Below are 13,739 nucleotides of genomic sequence, written 5' to 3'. Positions count from 1 at the left end.
GGTACAAGGGGAAAATGTTCCAGTTGTGGGGTACAAGGGGAAAGTGTTCCAGTTGTGGGGTACAAGGGGAAAATGTTCCAGTTGTGGGGTACAAGGGGAAAGTGTTCCAGTTGTGGGGTACAAGGGGAAAAGTTCCAGTTGTGGGGTACAAGGGGAAAATGTTCCAGTTGTGGGGTACAAGGGGATAATGTTCCAGTTGTGGGGTACAAGGGGATAATGTTCCAGTTGTGGGGTACAAGGGGAAAATGTTCCAGTTGTGGGGTACAAGGGGATAATGTTCCAGTTGTGGGGTACAAGGGGAAAGTGTTCCAGTTGTGGGGTACAAACCCTTTATTTCCACCAGCAGTCAGAGATAAAACTCTGCTCCCCTGAGTATTTGTGTATTGCCAGGACGTGCAGCAGCCCAGGCACTGCACTGGATTGTCCTCCTGGAATCACTGAGGTTGGAAAAGAGCTCCAGGATGGTCAGGTCCAACCTGTGAGCAATCCCCACCAAAAATCATCAAGTGTCACCTCTGCTCTGGTTCTGAGCAGCTCCAGGCATGGGGACACATGGGCAGCAGTGCCAGGGCTTAACAACAGTGCAGAAATATTCCCCAATTTCCACCCTGAGGCTGTTCCCTCCCCTCCTGTCCCTGTTCCCTGGGATGAGATCCCAAATCCCCCCATCAGGCTGTCCCCTCCTGCCAGGGACTTGTGCAGAGCCAGAAATTCCCTTTGATCCTCATTTTCTCCAGGCTCAGCCCCTTCCCAGATCCCTCAGGAATTCTCCAGCCCCTTCCCAGCTCCCTCAGGAATTCTCCAGCCCCTTCCCAGCTCCCTCAGGAATTCTCCAGCCCCTTCCCATCTCTCTCAGGAATTCTCCAGCCCCTTCCCAGCTCCCTCAGGAATTCTCCAGCCCCTTCCCAATTCCCTCAGGAATTCTCCAGCCCCTTCCCAGCTCCCTCAGGAATTCTCCAGCCCCTTCCCAATTCCCTCAGGAATTCTCCAGTCCCTTCCCAGCTCCCTCAGGAATTCTCCAGCCCCTTCCCAGCTCCCCCAGGAATTCTCCAGCCCCTTCCCAGCTCTCTCAGGAATTCTCCAGCCCCATCCCCAGCTCTGTTCCCTTCCCTGGACACGCTCCAGCCCCTCAGCAGAGTTTCCTTGCCCAGCTGGGCTCACACCCAGCCCATTTTGACCACCTGAGCTGCTCAGCCCAGGCAGCAGCAGGGAGACATTTGCTGCTCTTCTGCTTACTCCCATTTTCACTTGAATTTTTCTGCTGTGAAGCTTGAGAACTCTTCCAGGCAGCCTGCTGCTGGTTCCCCCTGCCCCAAGCTGACACTGCCCAGCTTTCCAGGAGCTCTGTGAGACATTTTTAAGGAGCTCTCAATGATATTTTTAAGGAGCTCTGGGTGATGTCTGTCAAGTCTCCCTCTGTCCCCAGCCCTGCTGTTACAGAAATCATCATTTGCCACACTCCTCATGTTTTCTGACAAAATACCAGAGGCACCAAGGGAGAAAACTGAGTGAGATACAAGTTGTGGTGGCAGAGGAAATGTTTATTTTAAAAGACCTCAATTTTTTGTTCATTTTTCAGGTCGTCATAAACGGCGGAGCCACCTCCAGCGGTGACCAGGACACCGAGGACACGGAGCTGATGGCCATCTACACCACAGAGAATGGCATAGCAGAAAAGGTACCTGGGGCTTCCCTGTGAGCTGAGAGCTCATTCTTGCTCTCCCAGCTCGTGATTTGCACACAGCAGATTGAGGTTTCCTGTCTCAGAGCTGCTGACTTGCAGATTCACATCACCCCAGGGAGCTGTGCCCTCATGACTCCTGCTCACACTCTTTGGTTGCATCACTTGGGGCATGACTCAGGAAATGGTGGAAGAAGCCTTTAGTTGTGATTTTTCCAGCTTTTTTTCTCCATTCCTTCATTCCTTCATTCCTTCATTCCTTCATTCCTTCATTCCTTTATTCCTTTATTCCTTTATTCCTTTATTCCTTTATTCCTTTATTCCTTCATTCCTTCATTCCTTCATTCCTTCATTCCTTCATTCCTTCATTCCTTTATTCCTTCATTCCTTTATTCCTTCATTCCTTTATTCCTTTATTTCTTCATTCCTTCATTCCTTCATTCCTTCATTCCTTCATTCCTTCATTCCTTCATTCCTTCATTCCTTCATCCCTTCATTCCTTTATTCCTTCATTCCTTCATTCCTTCATTTCCCTTCTGTCCAAAATCCTGCAATCAGAGATGGTATGAATCCAAGCTTTTGTTTAAAATAAGGATGAGGATTATGGTAAATCTGAGCTTCTGCAATACTCAATCAAACTGGCCTTGTCTCTGAAAAGCCTCAACCTGACCAAAGTTTTTCAAATGTCCTGATTGAAACAAGAGCAAAACTCCTGTTCCAATGATGCTCCTTCCTTCAAGGGCAAGGATGACACCAAGGGATGCAGCTAATGTTTTCTAACTCAGACACCAAAACTCCCTCCTTAATTTCAGATTTAGAGCATCCCCTGAGCAGCCAGAGCTGTGTCAGTGCTGGCTCCCAGCTCCCTCTGCCCCGGTGTCTCACTCACATCCCCACAGCCATCCCCAGCACACTCAACATTCCATGGACAGGTTTTTGTTGAGCTGGGAAAGTTCCTGATGGCTGATTTTTGGAGCATGCTGGGGCTGGAGTGGAGAGGCACAATCTGATAAAAGCCTTGAGTAAAAGGTGTTTGGGTGGAATTGATTGATGGAATTTGGAGATAAGCGATCTCCAGACGTTCCCGGCTTCACCCAGTGTGCTTTTCTCCCTTCCACTTCATCCCTGTGATCACAACTGGGGCTGATGGAGAATAATCCACCTAAAACAGACCCAGGAGCTTCTGATTAACCAGCTCTCCTCCAGTTAAAGCTTTGCTGTGGCTCCCAGTGAAGGAACAGGGTGGCACAGGATCCCTGGGGCTGCCCCTGGATCCCTGGAAGTGCCCAGGGCCAGCTTGGACAGGGCTTGGAGCCACCTGGGGGTGGTGGGAGGTGTCCCTGCCCATGGCAGGGGTGGCACTGGGCCTTAAGGTCTTTGCAAGCCAGGCTGGATGTCAGCAGGAATTTCTTTATGGATTGGAAAGGGTGTCCCAGGGCAGTGATGGAGTCCCCATCCCTGGGGGTCTTCAAGAAATGTGTGTTTGGAGATGTGGTTTGGTGGTGACCATGGTGGTGCTGCTCTCTTGGTGGTCCTGATGATCTGAAAGGGCTTTTCCAGCTTTAACTATTCCACGATTCAGATTCTTTATTTTTTTTCACGTGGGTTTTTCTTTAGAGAATTGGGTCAGGAGAGAATTTGTTGATTTTCCAGTCAGTGAAAAGCTGTCACTGGTGCTGCAGGAGGGGCTGGGCAGGGGCAGCTCCCTGGAGAGGATTTCTCAGTGCTCAAAGTGCTTTCTCTGAAATGAGAATTTCTATATTTTGCTTTTTGCTGCATTCCCCCAGCACTGCCCTCCCAGAACCTGAGTGATCCCAGTGGATTTGTTTTCCCAACAGAAGGCTGAGCTGAGCAGGGGGAGAGCTTGGCTGACCTTGCAGGTGGCTCCAAGTGGAGATTACCTCAGCATAATCCGTGGATGTGCTGGGATTTTTGGAGAAGCAGAGACCATTTGAGGCAGTCACGAGTCTGGCAGAGTTCCCAGGCTCTGTGTGAGGCAGCTTCACGTGGGTTTGTCGTGTCTTGGGCTGGATTAGGGCAGAGCACTTGTGTTGTATAAGGTAATTTTTTTAGTTACTTGATTTTAAATGACAAAATCTGATACTTCCTCCTTCCTGCTTTTATTGTTGTGCTGGGTTTGTTCTCAGGAATTTCCAAAGCAGAGGGTTGGATGGAAAGGATTCCACTTCTTTGTGGCAGAGAAATGACAGAGTGTTTGTTTCCTTGTGTTAATAATGGAAAATCTGCAGGCTGTTGATGTGTGAATGTCTGTGGTCATTTTGTCCATTGGCTCTCACAGCTTGGCCTTGCCCAAATTCCTGGGGGAATTTAAATTCCTGGAGGAATTCTGCTTGACTGATGGAAATTGGTTGGGGATTAATTTGGGTATAATAATTAGCATTTTTCCTGACTGCATAAATGCAGGGGAAGGGGAGGGGGGCAGAAGAAAAATGATAAATTCTTTGGCTGAAAGTGGTTAACCAGGATGAAATTGGGTAAGAGCAGAGCAGGGAAGCAATTATCATAATGAGGATTTATTTTTGCCAGTCATTTTCATCTCTGATGCAAGGACAGAGCTCTTCTTAGTTCCAATTCTTCTCTATTTTCTTCCTGTGTTTGTTTTTGTGGTTTTTGGGGTTTGGTGGGGGTTTTTTTAACAGTTTTGTCATGATGAATCCATTTTTGGGCACCTTTTGGCTGCCAGATCAGTTCTGTCACAAATCAGCAATGATAAATAAATAAACAGGGAGTGGCTGTCAGAAGGGAACGTGTTGGGTACAAATTCAGGAGCTGGATGTGAAAGGCTTTGAAATCATCACAAATCAGCATCACTTGGGAGTGCTGGGAGTTGAAATTCACTTTATTCCATGCAGCAATAACCTGCTGGTGTCTCTTCTTCCTGCAGAGTTCCCTGGCTGAGACCCTGGACAGCAGTGGCAGCTTGGATGCCCAGAGGACTGACATGATTTACACCATTGAGGATGTTCCTCCCTGGTACCTCTGCATCTTTCTGGGCTTGCAGGTACCTCCCAAAACAGGGGCAGCTCTTTCTTCTGTAAATTTGAAAGTTTTTTGAGGATTTTATGTCCATTTTGTGTGTGGGAGTTTTACCTTTCTCCACTCTCAGGTGTTTGAAGAAGTTTCTCCTGGAGCTCATTCAGATCATTGCTCTGAGAATGATTTGAGTTTGCATTTGTGAGATTCACTTCAATATTTAGAGTTGTAAGTTGTTAGTAAATGAGTGAGGAAAGGCTCAGTGATAGGGACATTGTCCAAAGAAATACATTCCAAAACATTCTTTTTATTCCTGCCTTTTCCTCAAGGACAGGCAGTTCTCTAGGAATCCTATTTCTACTTGTGTGTGGAGCATGGTGAAGATTTCTGTGTTGTTTTGCTTTTGATGTGCTTGTGTCGAGGAAGAATTAAAGATTATCCATCTGCTGGTCCTTGGGAGCTCCTGTGTGTGTGCTCCAGGTTGATTTGTGAGCCAGGGGATGTGACTGGAGATATTCCTGGGCTGGAGGCTGCTCTCAGGAGAGTTACAGCTGTCTCCTCACGCAGCAGAGCAGCTGTGGAGATGTTTCAGTTCCCTGTGTGTCTCATTAAGGACTTTTGGATTGGGTTCTTTTTCCCTTTGAACTGAAGATTGACAAGAGGGAGGCAGTTTTGGTCTCAGTTGTTTATTTATTCTTATCAGCATTACAAGGTACAAGGAGCTGTGTGCACTATGATAGAAAAGGGTAAAATGGCTCACAAAGATCCTCTTCAAGGTCTTTTATATGTCCATTTACCCAATTAACAAGTGACAACTAAATTATTATTCTTAGTGACTCAATGACCCAACACCTGTGTGCTGCACTGTGGCATTTTCTACCCAATCACTTAAAACCACCCAAAAACCCCCAGGAGAAGAAGATGAAGAAGAAAGAAGAAGGACAAGAGACAACACCCAAAATCTTCCATCCTTTCTCCTGTTCTCCAAGCTACCTTTTCACCCAGTGATTTAAAAAACTTTCTAATTCACACATTTACACTTTTCCTATCTAACTTTAGCATTTGTTTTCATGTATCACCATGAAAACACACTCATGAATTTCATGTCAGATGAAATTCAGTGTTTCTTTGAATCCTAGAACTAAATATTAGAAACAAGGGCACCCAGTCTGTATCTCAGACTCCAACACCTGTGGACACCACAGGAATCAGACAGGAGATCTCAGGGTGACGGGAGAGCAGAGCTCAGGGCAGCGGGAGCTTGGCTGGGGATCCAGGAGGGAAAAAGAAGGAAAAGAAGGAAAAGCTGCTGATGGAGTGAATGGAAAAGCTGCTGATGGAATGAATGGAAAAGCTGCTGATGGAATGAATGGAATGATGGAATGATGATGGAATGATGGAATGATGATGGAATGATGGAATGATGATGGAATGATGGAATGATGATGGAATGAATGGAATGATGATGGAATGATGGAATGATGATGGAATGAATGGAATGATGATGGAATGATGGAATGATGATGGAATGAATGGAATGATGATGGAATGATGGAATGATGATGGAATGATGATGGAATGATGGAATGATGATGGAATGATGATGGAATGATGATGGAATGATGATGGAATGATGATGGAATGATGATGGAATGATGGAATGATGGAATGATGATGGAATGATGATGGAATGATGATGGAATGATGATGGAATGATGGAATGATGGAATGATGATGGAATGATGATGGAATGATGATGGAATGATGGAATGATGATGGAATGATGATGGAATGATGATGGAATGATGATGGAATGATGATGGAATGATGGAATGATGATGGAATGAATGGAATGATGATGGAATGATGATGGAATGATGATGGAATGATGGAATGATGATGGAATGATGATGGAATGATGATGGAATGATGGAATGATGATGGAATGATGATGGAATGATGATGGAATGAATGGAATGATGATGGAATGATGATGGAATGATGATGGAATGATGGAATGATGATGGAATGATGATGGAATGATGATGGAATGATGATGGAATGATGGAATGATGATGGAATGATGATGGAATGAATGGAATGATGATGGAATGAATGGAATGATGAATGATGGAATGATGATGGAATGATGATGGAATGATGGAATGATGATGGAATGATGATGGAATGATGGAATGATGAATGATGGAATGGAATGATGGAATGAATGGAATGATGATGGAATGATGGAATGATGATGGAATGAATGGAATGATGATGGAATGATGATGGAATGATGGAATGATGATGGAATGATGATGGAATGATGATGGAATGATGGAATGATGGAATGATGATGGAATGATGGAATGAATGGAATGATGAATGATGGAATGATGGAATGATGATGGAATGATGATGGAATGATGAATGATGATGGAATGATGATGGAATGATGATGGAATGATGGAATGATGGAATGATGATGGAATGATGGAATGAATGGAATGATGAATGATGGAATGATGGAATGATGATGGAATGATGATGGAATGATGAATGATGGAATGATGAATGATGGAATGAATGGAATGATGATGGAATGATGATGGAATGATGAATGATGATGGAATGATGATGGAATGATGATGGAATGATGGAATGATGATGGAATGATGATGGAATGATGATGGAATGATGATGGAATGATGGAATGATGATGGAATGATGATGGAATGATGATGGAATGATGATGGAATGATGATGGAATGATGATGGAATGATGGAATGATGATGGAATGATGATGGAATGATGATGGAATGATGGAATGATGATGGAATGATGGAATGATGATGGAATGATGGAATGATGATGGAATGATGGAATGATGATGGAATGAATGGAATGATGGAATGATGATGGAATGATGATGGAATGATGATGGAATGATGATGGAATGATGATGGAATGATGAATGATGGAATGATGATGGAATGATGAATGATGGAATGATGATGGAATGATGATGGAATAATGATGGAATGATGATGGAATGATGATGGAATGATGATGGAATGATGATGGAATGAATGGAATGATGGAATGATGGAATGATGATGGAATGATGATGGAATGATGATGGAATGAGTGACTTTGGTGTCCTCTCCCTGTTCCCCCAGCACTACCTGACGTGTTTCAGCGGGACCATCGCCGTGCCCTTCCTGCTGGCCGATGCCATGTGCGTGGGCTTTGACCAGTGGGCCACCAGCCAGCTCATCGGGACCATCTTCTTCTGCGTGGGCATCACCACCCTGCTGCAGACCACCTTCGGCTGCAGGTCAGAGCTGCGCCTTGGGCTGCCCTGGCAACCTTGGGGATCAGCCAGGAGCCAAACTGGGGGGTTCCAGAGGAGGAACATGAAACTGGCAGCAGCAGGTGATCAGGGAAAGCTGCTCCCAAAAAGGGATCTGAAATAAAATAAAATAAAATAATATAAAATAAAATCATAAAATCTCCCAGGAGCCAGAAGTGAGGGGTTTCGAGAGAAAGAACATGAAACTGGCAGCAGCAGGTGATCAGGGAAAGCTTTGGGAAAGCTGCTCCCAAAAAGGGATCTGAAATAAAATAAAATAAAATAATATAAAATAAAATAATAAAATCTCCCAGGAGCCAGGAGTGAGGGGTTTCCAGAGGAGGAACATGAAACTGGCAGCAGCAGGTGATCAGGGAAAGCTGCTCCCAAAAAGGGATCTGAAATAAAATAAAATAAAATAAAATAATATAAAATAAAATCATAAAATCTCCCAGGAGCCAGGATTGGGGGGGTTCCAGAGGAGGAACATGAAACTGGCAGCAGCAGGTGATCAGGGAAAGCTGCTCCCAAAAAGGGATCTGAAATAAAATAAAATTAAATAATATAAAATAAACTAATATTATAAAATAATATTATAAAATAATATAAAATAAAATAACAAAATCTCCCAGGAGCCAGGAGTGAGTGGTTTCCAGAGGAGGAACACAAAACTGGCAGCAGCAGGTATGGGGTGGTCAGGGAAAGCTTTGGGAAAGCTGCTCCCAAAAAAAAAAGGATCTGAAATAAAATAAAACATCCCAAGGGTGAGAAAATCCAGCAAGGAGAGGAGGGAGAGGGAAAAACCCAGCTGAGAAGGCAGAAGTGTTCCTGGAGGATGAAAAATTCCTGCACTGGGTAAAGGGGAGCTAACTGCAGTATTTTAATTATTTTAATTAGTTCCTTGAATTAAATTCTCGTCAATGTTTAAGATGTGGTGTTGGCAAGAACAGGGTGTTGTTTTATTAAGATAAATCTTTAAAAACCTGTGTTCCACAGTGACCACTGCACAAAAGGATTTTTTTTTTCACCTCTCCCAGCTAATCTGGGGTTTTTATCACTTACTAAAGAGGGATTTAGGGCTCATTCAGAGAGGAGGGGCCCAAAATGAACAGTGCCATCATTTTGAAATCCTCAATTCTTTCTATGTAATCCCACCCCTGCCCAGGATTTTCCCCTCTTCAGTGGCTCCCACTTGCACTGTACTTACATTTTTATATCCCTGAAGGCCAAATTGTGTTTGGCTCTTAAAATATCTTGTATTTAAGGAGGAAATTTCCACGCCTGGATGTTTTATAACTCTTCCCCACGTGATGGGAGGGGTTTACATAAGGCTGGGAATTGGATACAGCAGCACAGGCCTCTCTCAATGAGATTTTTCAAGTATTCATTGGCAAGATCTGTCAACTGCCAAGTATTTCAGCAAATAAAGGTTTCAAAAGGTCAAATTCCACGCTTTAAGGGTCCTTAAAGATGGATTTAGCTGGATTTCGAGGCGGAGCTGTGGTCAGTTTGGTACCCAGAGCAGTTCTAGGAATCCCAGCTATTCCTGGAGTTGTGTAGCCAGCCCCAGCTCTGGCAGGGGTTAATTAGTGGGTAATTAGTGGCACTGAGACCATCAAATACAGATTTAATCCACGCCTGTCTCCGCTTTCTCACATCTGTGGGACATGTGAACATAATGAGACATTTCTAGATGTCAGAAAAACTCTTGTGGGTGCCAGAATGGAGCAACTTGATGATTTAGGAGTGAAATTTAAATGGTACTTGGAGCTTTTGGTGCTTTAGCTGGCTTGCACTGCCTTAAAATCTGTAAGTCACGTTCCAAACTTGACAGAGAGACACATCTTGGCTGACTGATTTTGAGCAATTTGTTTAAAAAATTGTCAAAAAGTGAACTAATTTTTATTTGTTGCCTGGCATAGGGAAAAAAAAATCCAGATTTTGAGGCTTTTGGGAGCTCCCCCAGTTACCTGTGGCAGGTAAAAGCTGAGCAGGACGTGCTGGGGTGTGATTTTTCCATGGGATGGAGGCAGCAGTGAGCTCAGCAGTGGAGAATGTGTTTTGTGTTTGCAGAGTGTGTTTAGCCAAGCTCAGAGGGGGCTGTGTAGGTGGGATGGAGCAGTAGCAGCTTGTTCCAGGTGTTGCACACCTGCCATGGGGCACCAGCTTTGCTTAACCAGCCTGGCACAAGGGGGTGAATCATTCCCTGGGCCACCAGCCCTGGCTCAGCCCAGACACAGCTGGGATTTGTGCTTGAAGGAGCTCCCAGAGGGAGTTTGGTCCTCTCAGCCATGCCTGGAGCTGATAAAATTCGATTTTCCAATGGAATTTCCAACATTGGCTGGGTTTGAAGTTGCCCAAACTGCTCCAGCTTCTGCCTGAGAACTTGACATGTACCATTAAAACGCCTCTGGTTTGATCTTTCATTGCTCAGGGTACATTTTCCCCTCCACACTTCTCCTCCTTGGAGCATTCTCTGATCTTTACCTGGACCTGAGCAGTTCTTTCTCCTGTGAAACAGCCCCTGAGCAATTCCCTGTGTCACAGCTTGGCATCTCATGGCCCTGCATTCACCTCAATATCAGCAGAATAGTTCAAAGTGCATCTGTGGCTGAATTACACTGGGTTATTTGTTACACAGGGTAAAAAACTGGGATTATTCATTGGCTGCTCTGAGTTGTGGGTAATGCTCATTCCTGCAGCTGTGAATTCAATCAGTTGAATTCAGTGTGTTCAATAAATCCATAATGGGTGCAGGTAGATCCTCTTTAGATCTTTAAAACCCATTTGGGAAGTATAAACAGCAAGGCTAAGAATGTAATCTTGAGATTCTTGTCATGTTTGTGTTTATTGGTGGCAACCACTTGGAACATCTAATCTGCTCCCATCGACCCAGCAGCTATTGACACACACATTTAGAAATGAGTGTACTGGGAATGCTGCCCAGGGAAGGGATGGAAAATGTGAATTCTCTCCAGAGAATTCCCTGTGCTGGGGTGGGGAAATCTCTTCCCCCAGCTCAGTGTCCATCAGTGGCCCTTGGAGTTACCCCCTTGGTAACTTGGCTTTTTGCCTTGTGAAATATTTGTATTTCTCTGACTGTTTTGGGTTTTTTTTTGGTGAGAAATCCTCTTATTTCCCAGTTTTAGGGTGGTCTGAGTGCCCACCCACCCAGGATGTCACCATCTCTCCTCTCCCTTTCCAGGTTACCCCTGTTCCAAGCCAGTGCTTTTGCGTTTTTAGCACCTGCCAGAGCGATTCTCTCTCTGGAGAAGTGGAAGTGCAATAACACAGGTAATTATTGTTTATCCTGGTTCAGGTTCAGGTGACAAACGGCCCAGCTCATGTGGAGTGCAGCTGCCAGAGCTGCTGACATAAAAACTGGGAGTAATGAGCAGGGAATATGGAAAACCTCTCTTTTTACAGTGTTCAAACACTGTGCCACACAAGATTCCTAAAAATGGGATTTTTTTTAATAGAAAAACGTTGACAAAGGAAAGGTAAACATGACATAAAATAATAAAATAATTCTTCTGTTGCATTTGCATTCTGTTAATGTTCCTTCCCGTAATGTTCCAAACATTTGGAAATGTTTGGAGTCCAACTGAATCCTTTGAAGTTGTGAGTGGGAGGGAGTTTGAGCAATGAGCAGCATCACCTCCAGACCAGGATTTTCCCCTGTTTCAGTCATACCTGACAGGTTTTGACAAGATCTGGATGTTCTTTTTCACTCTTTCTCAGCTGATGTCGTCATCCTGGGAGGTTTGATCTTCAGAGGGGAAAGATTCTGGGATGGGAGCATTTGGATTTTCAATCCAATCCAATTTTTCAATTTGCTTTGGATTGGATTGGGAGGTGGAAATGACTCTGGCAGTTTCCTGTTCATTGGGGGTGGTTACTCAGTACCAGGGCAGTGGGAATCAGGCTGCTCACTCCTGGCTGAAGCTCTTCCCAGAGCTCCTCTGGACTCTGGAATAATTGAATTTCTATTTCTTGTGTGTTGATACACCTCTGTGAACTCACATTCAAGATGTGATCAATACCCAGCTTGTTGAAATGAACTGATAACCCTGGGTGGAGAGGCAGTTTTCCCCACAGCTCCACATTTCCAAAGAGAGCTTTGCTGCATCTTCCTCCTGAACCTTTTCACCTTCCAGAGCTGCAGGTTGGGGCTGTGCTCATTCCCTGAGTGACCTCATTGGGAGCAGCAGGCTCTGGAGTTTGTGATTGCAGGATTGGAGTGGGGAGAGGATTCCTGCAGGATGGGAGTGGAGTGGGGAGAGGATTCCTGCAGGATTGGAGTGGAGTGGGGAGAGGATTCCTGCAGGATGGGAGTGGAGTGGGGAGAGGATTCCTGCAGGATTGGAGTGGAGTGGGGAGAGGATTCCTGCAGGATTGGAGTGGAGTGGGGAGAGGATTCCTGCAGGATTGGAGTGGAGTGGGGAGAGGATTCCTGCAGGATTGGAGTGGAGTGGGGAGAGGATTCCTGCAGGATTGGAGTGGGGAGAGGATTCCTGCAGGATTGGAGTGGGGAGAGGATTCCTGCAGGATGGGAGTGGAGTGGGGAGAGGATTCCTGCAGGATTGGAGTGGAGTGGGGAGAGGATTCCTGCAGGATTGGAGTGGGGAGAGGATTCCTGCAGGATTGGAGTGGGGAGAGGATTCCTGCAGGGTTGGAGTGGGGAGAGGATTCCTGCAGGATTGGAGTGGGGAGAGGATTCCTGCAGGATTGGAGTGGAGTGGGAAGAGGATTCCTGCAGGGTTGGAGTGGAGTGGGGAGAGGATTCCTGCAGGATTGGAGTGGGGAGAGGATTCCTGCAGGAGTGGAGTGGAGTGGGGAGAGGATTCCTGCAGGATTGGAGTGGGGAGAGGATTCCTGCAGGATTGGAGTGGAGTGGGGAGAGGATTCCTGCAGGATTGGAGTGGGGAGAGGATTCCTGCAGGATTGGAGTGGGGAGAGGATTCCTGCAGGGTTGGAGTGGGGAGAGGATTCCTGCAGGATTGGAGTGGAGTGGGGAGAGGATTCCTGCAGGATTGGAGTGGGGAGAGGATTCCTGCAGGGTTGGAGTGGAGTGGGGAGAGGATTCCTGCAGGATTGGAGTGGGGAGAGGATTCCTGCAGGATTGGAGTGGAGTGGGGAGAGGATTCCTGCAGGATTGGAGTGGAGTGGGGAGAGGATTCCTGCAGGATTGGAGTGGGGAGAGGATTCCTGCAGGGTTGGAGTGGAGTGGGGAGAGGATTCCTGCAGGATTGGAGTGGGGAGAGGATTCCTGACATTTCTGTTTTCCCTCCTGGGAAGGAACAGAAGGAGCACAGAGGGCTGTGAGATCTTGGCTCTTGGGGATGCTGAGCTGGTGTCACTTCACCTGTGACAGAATTCCTCTCTGTGTGAATTTGGGCTCATTTCTCAGCATTTGAGGAGGGATTTATTTTGTGTGAAATGCTGGCAGAGTGGCTGAGGAACAAAGCCCTGTTTGTTTTTTCTCCCTTGGCAAGATCTCCCAGTGACAAACGGGACGGCAGAGCTGCTGCACACGGAGCACATCTGGTACCCCCGGATACGAGAGGTAATGTGGGACTTGCCTTTAGCTGTCACTCTCTCCACTTCCAGTTAAGTTTCTCACTTAATCATCCGTGTCTCCTTGTCTTTAAGTTGGTAATTTCTTGTTTTCACTGCAATCTCCATTTGGATATATCCCTTTCCTCATCTCA

At 45.7% G+C, this 13,739-nt stretch overlaps 1 protein-coding gene across 2 annotated transcripts in view; it reads left to right on the top strand.

Annotated features, from left to right (window-relative positions):
• SLC23A2 (solute carrier family 23 member 2) overlaps nt 1–13,739 on the top strand; it is a 50,219-nt gene that overhangs the window by 21,072 nt on the left and 15,408 nt on the right. For both annotated transcript variants that reach the window (XM_058859066.1, XM_058859065.1), the window contains exons 3-7: nt 1,580–1,678; nt 4,587–4,703; nt 7,856–8,013; nt 11,234–11,322; nt 13,524–13,594. In XM_058859066.1, the coding sequence (XP_058715049.1) occupies nt 1,580–1,678; nt 4,587–4,703; nt 7,856–8,013; nt 11,234–11,322; nt 13,524–13,594 (534 nt within the window). The remainder of the gene's footprint in view (nt 1–1,579; nt 1,679–4,586; nt 4,704–7,855; nt 8,014–11,233; nt 11,323–13,523; nt 13,595–13,739) is intronic.

This window comes from Poecile atricapillus, chromosome 29 (genome assembly GCF_030490865.1).
Source record: "Poecile atricapillus isolate bPoeAtr1 chromosome 29, bPoeAtr1.hap1, whole genome shotgun sequence".
In the NCBI taxonomy this organism is placed as follows: Eukaryota; Metazoa; Chordata; class Aves; order Passeriformes; family Paridae; genus Poecile; species Poecile atricapillus.
This window is presented reverse-complemented; position numbering and strand designations above follow the sequence as displayed.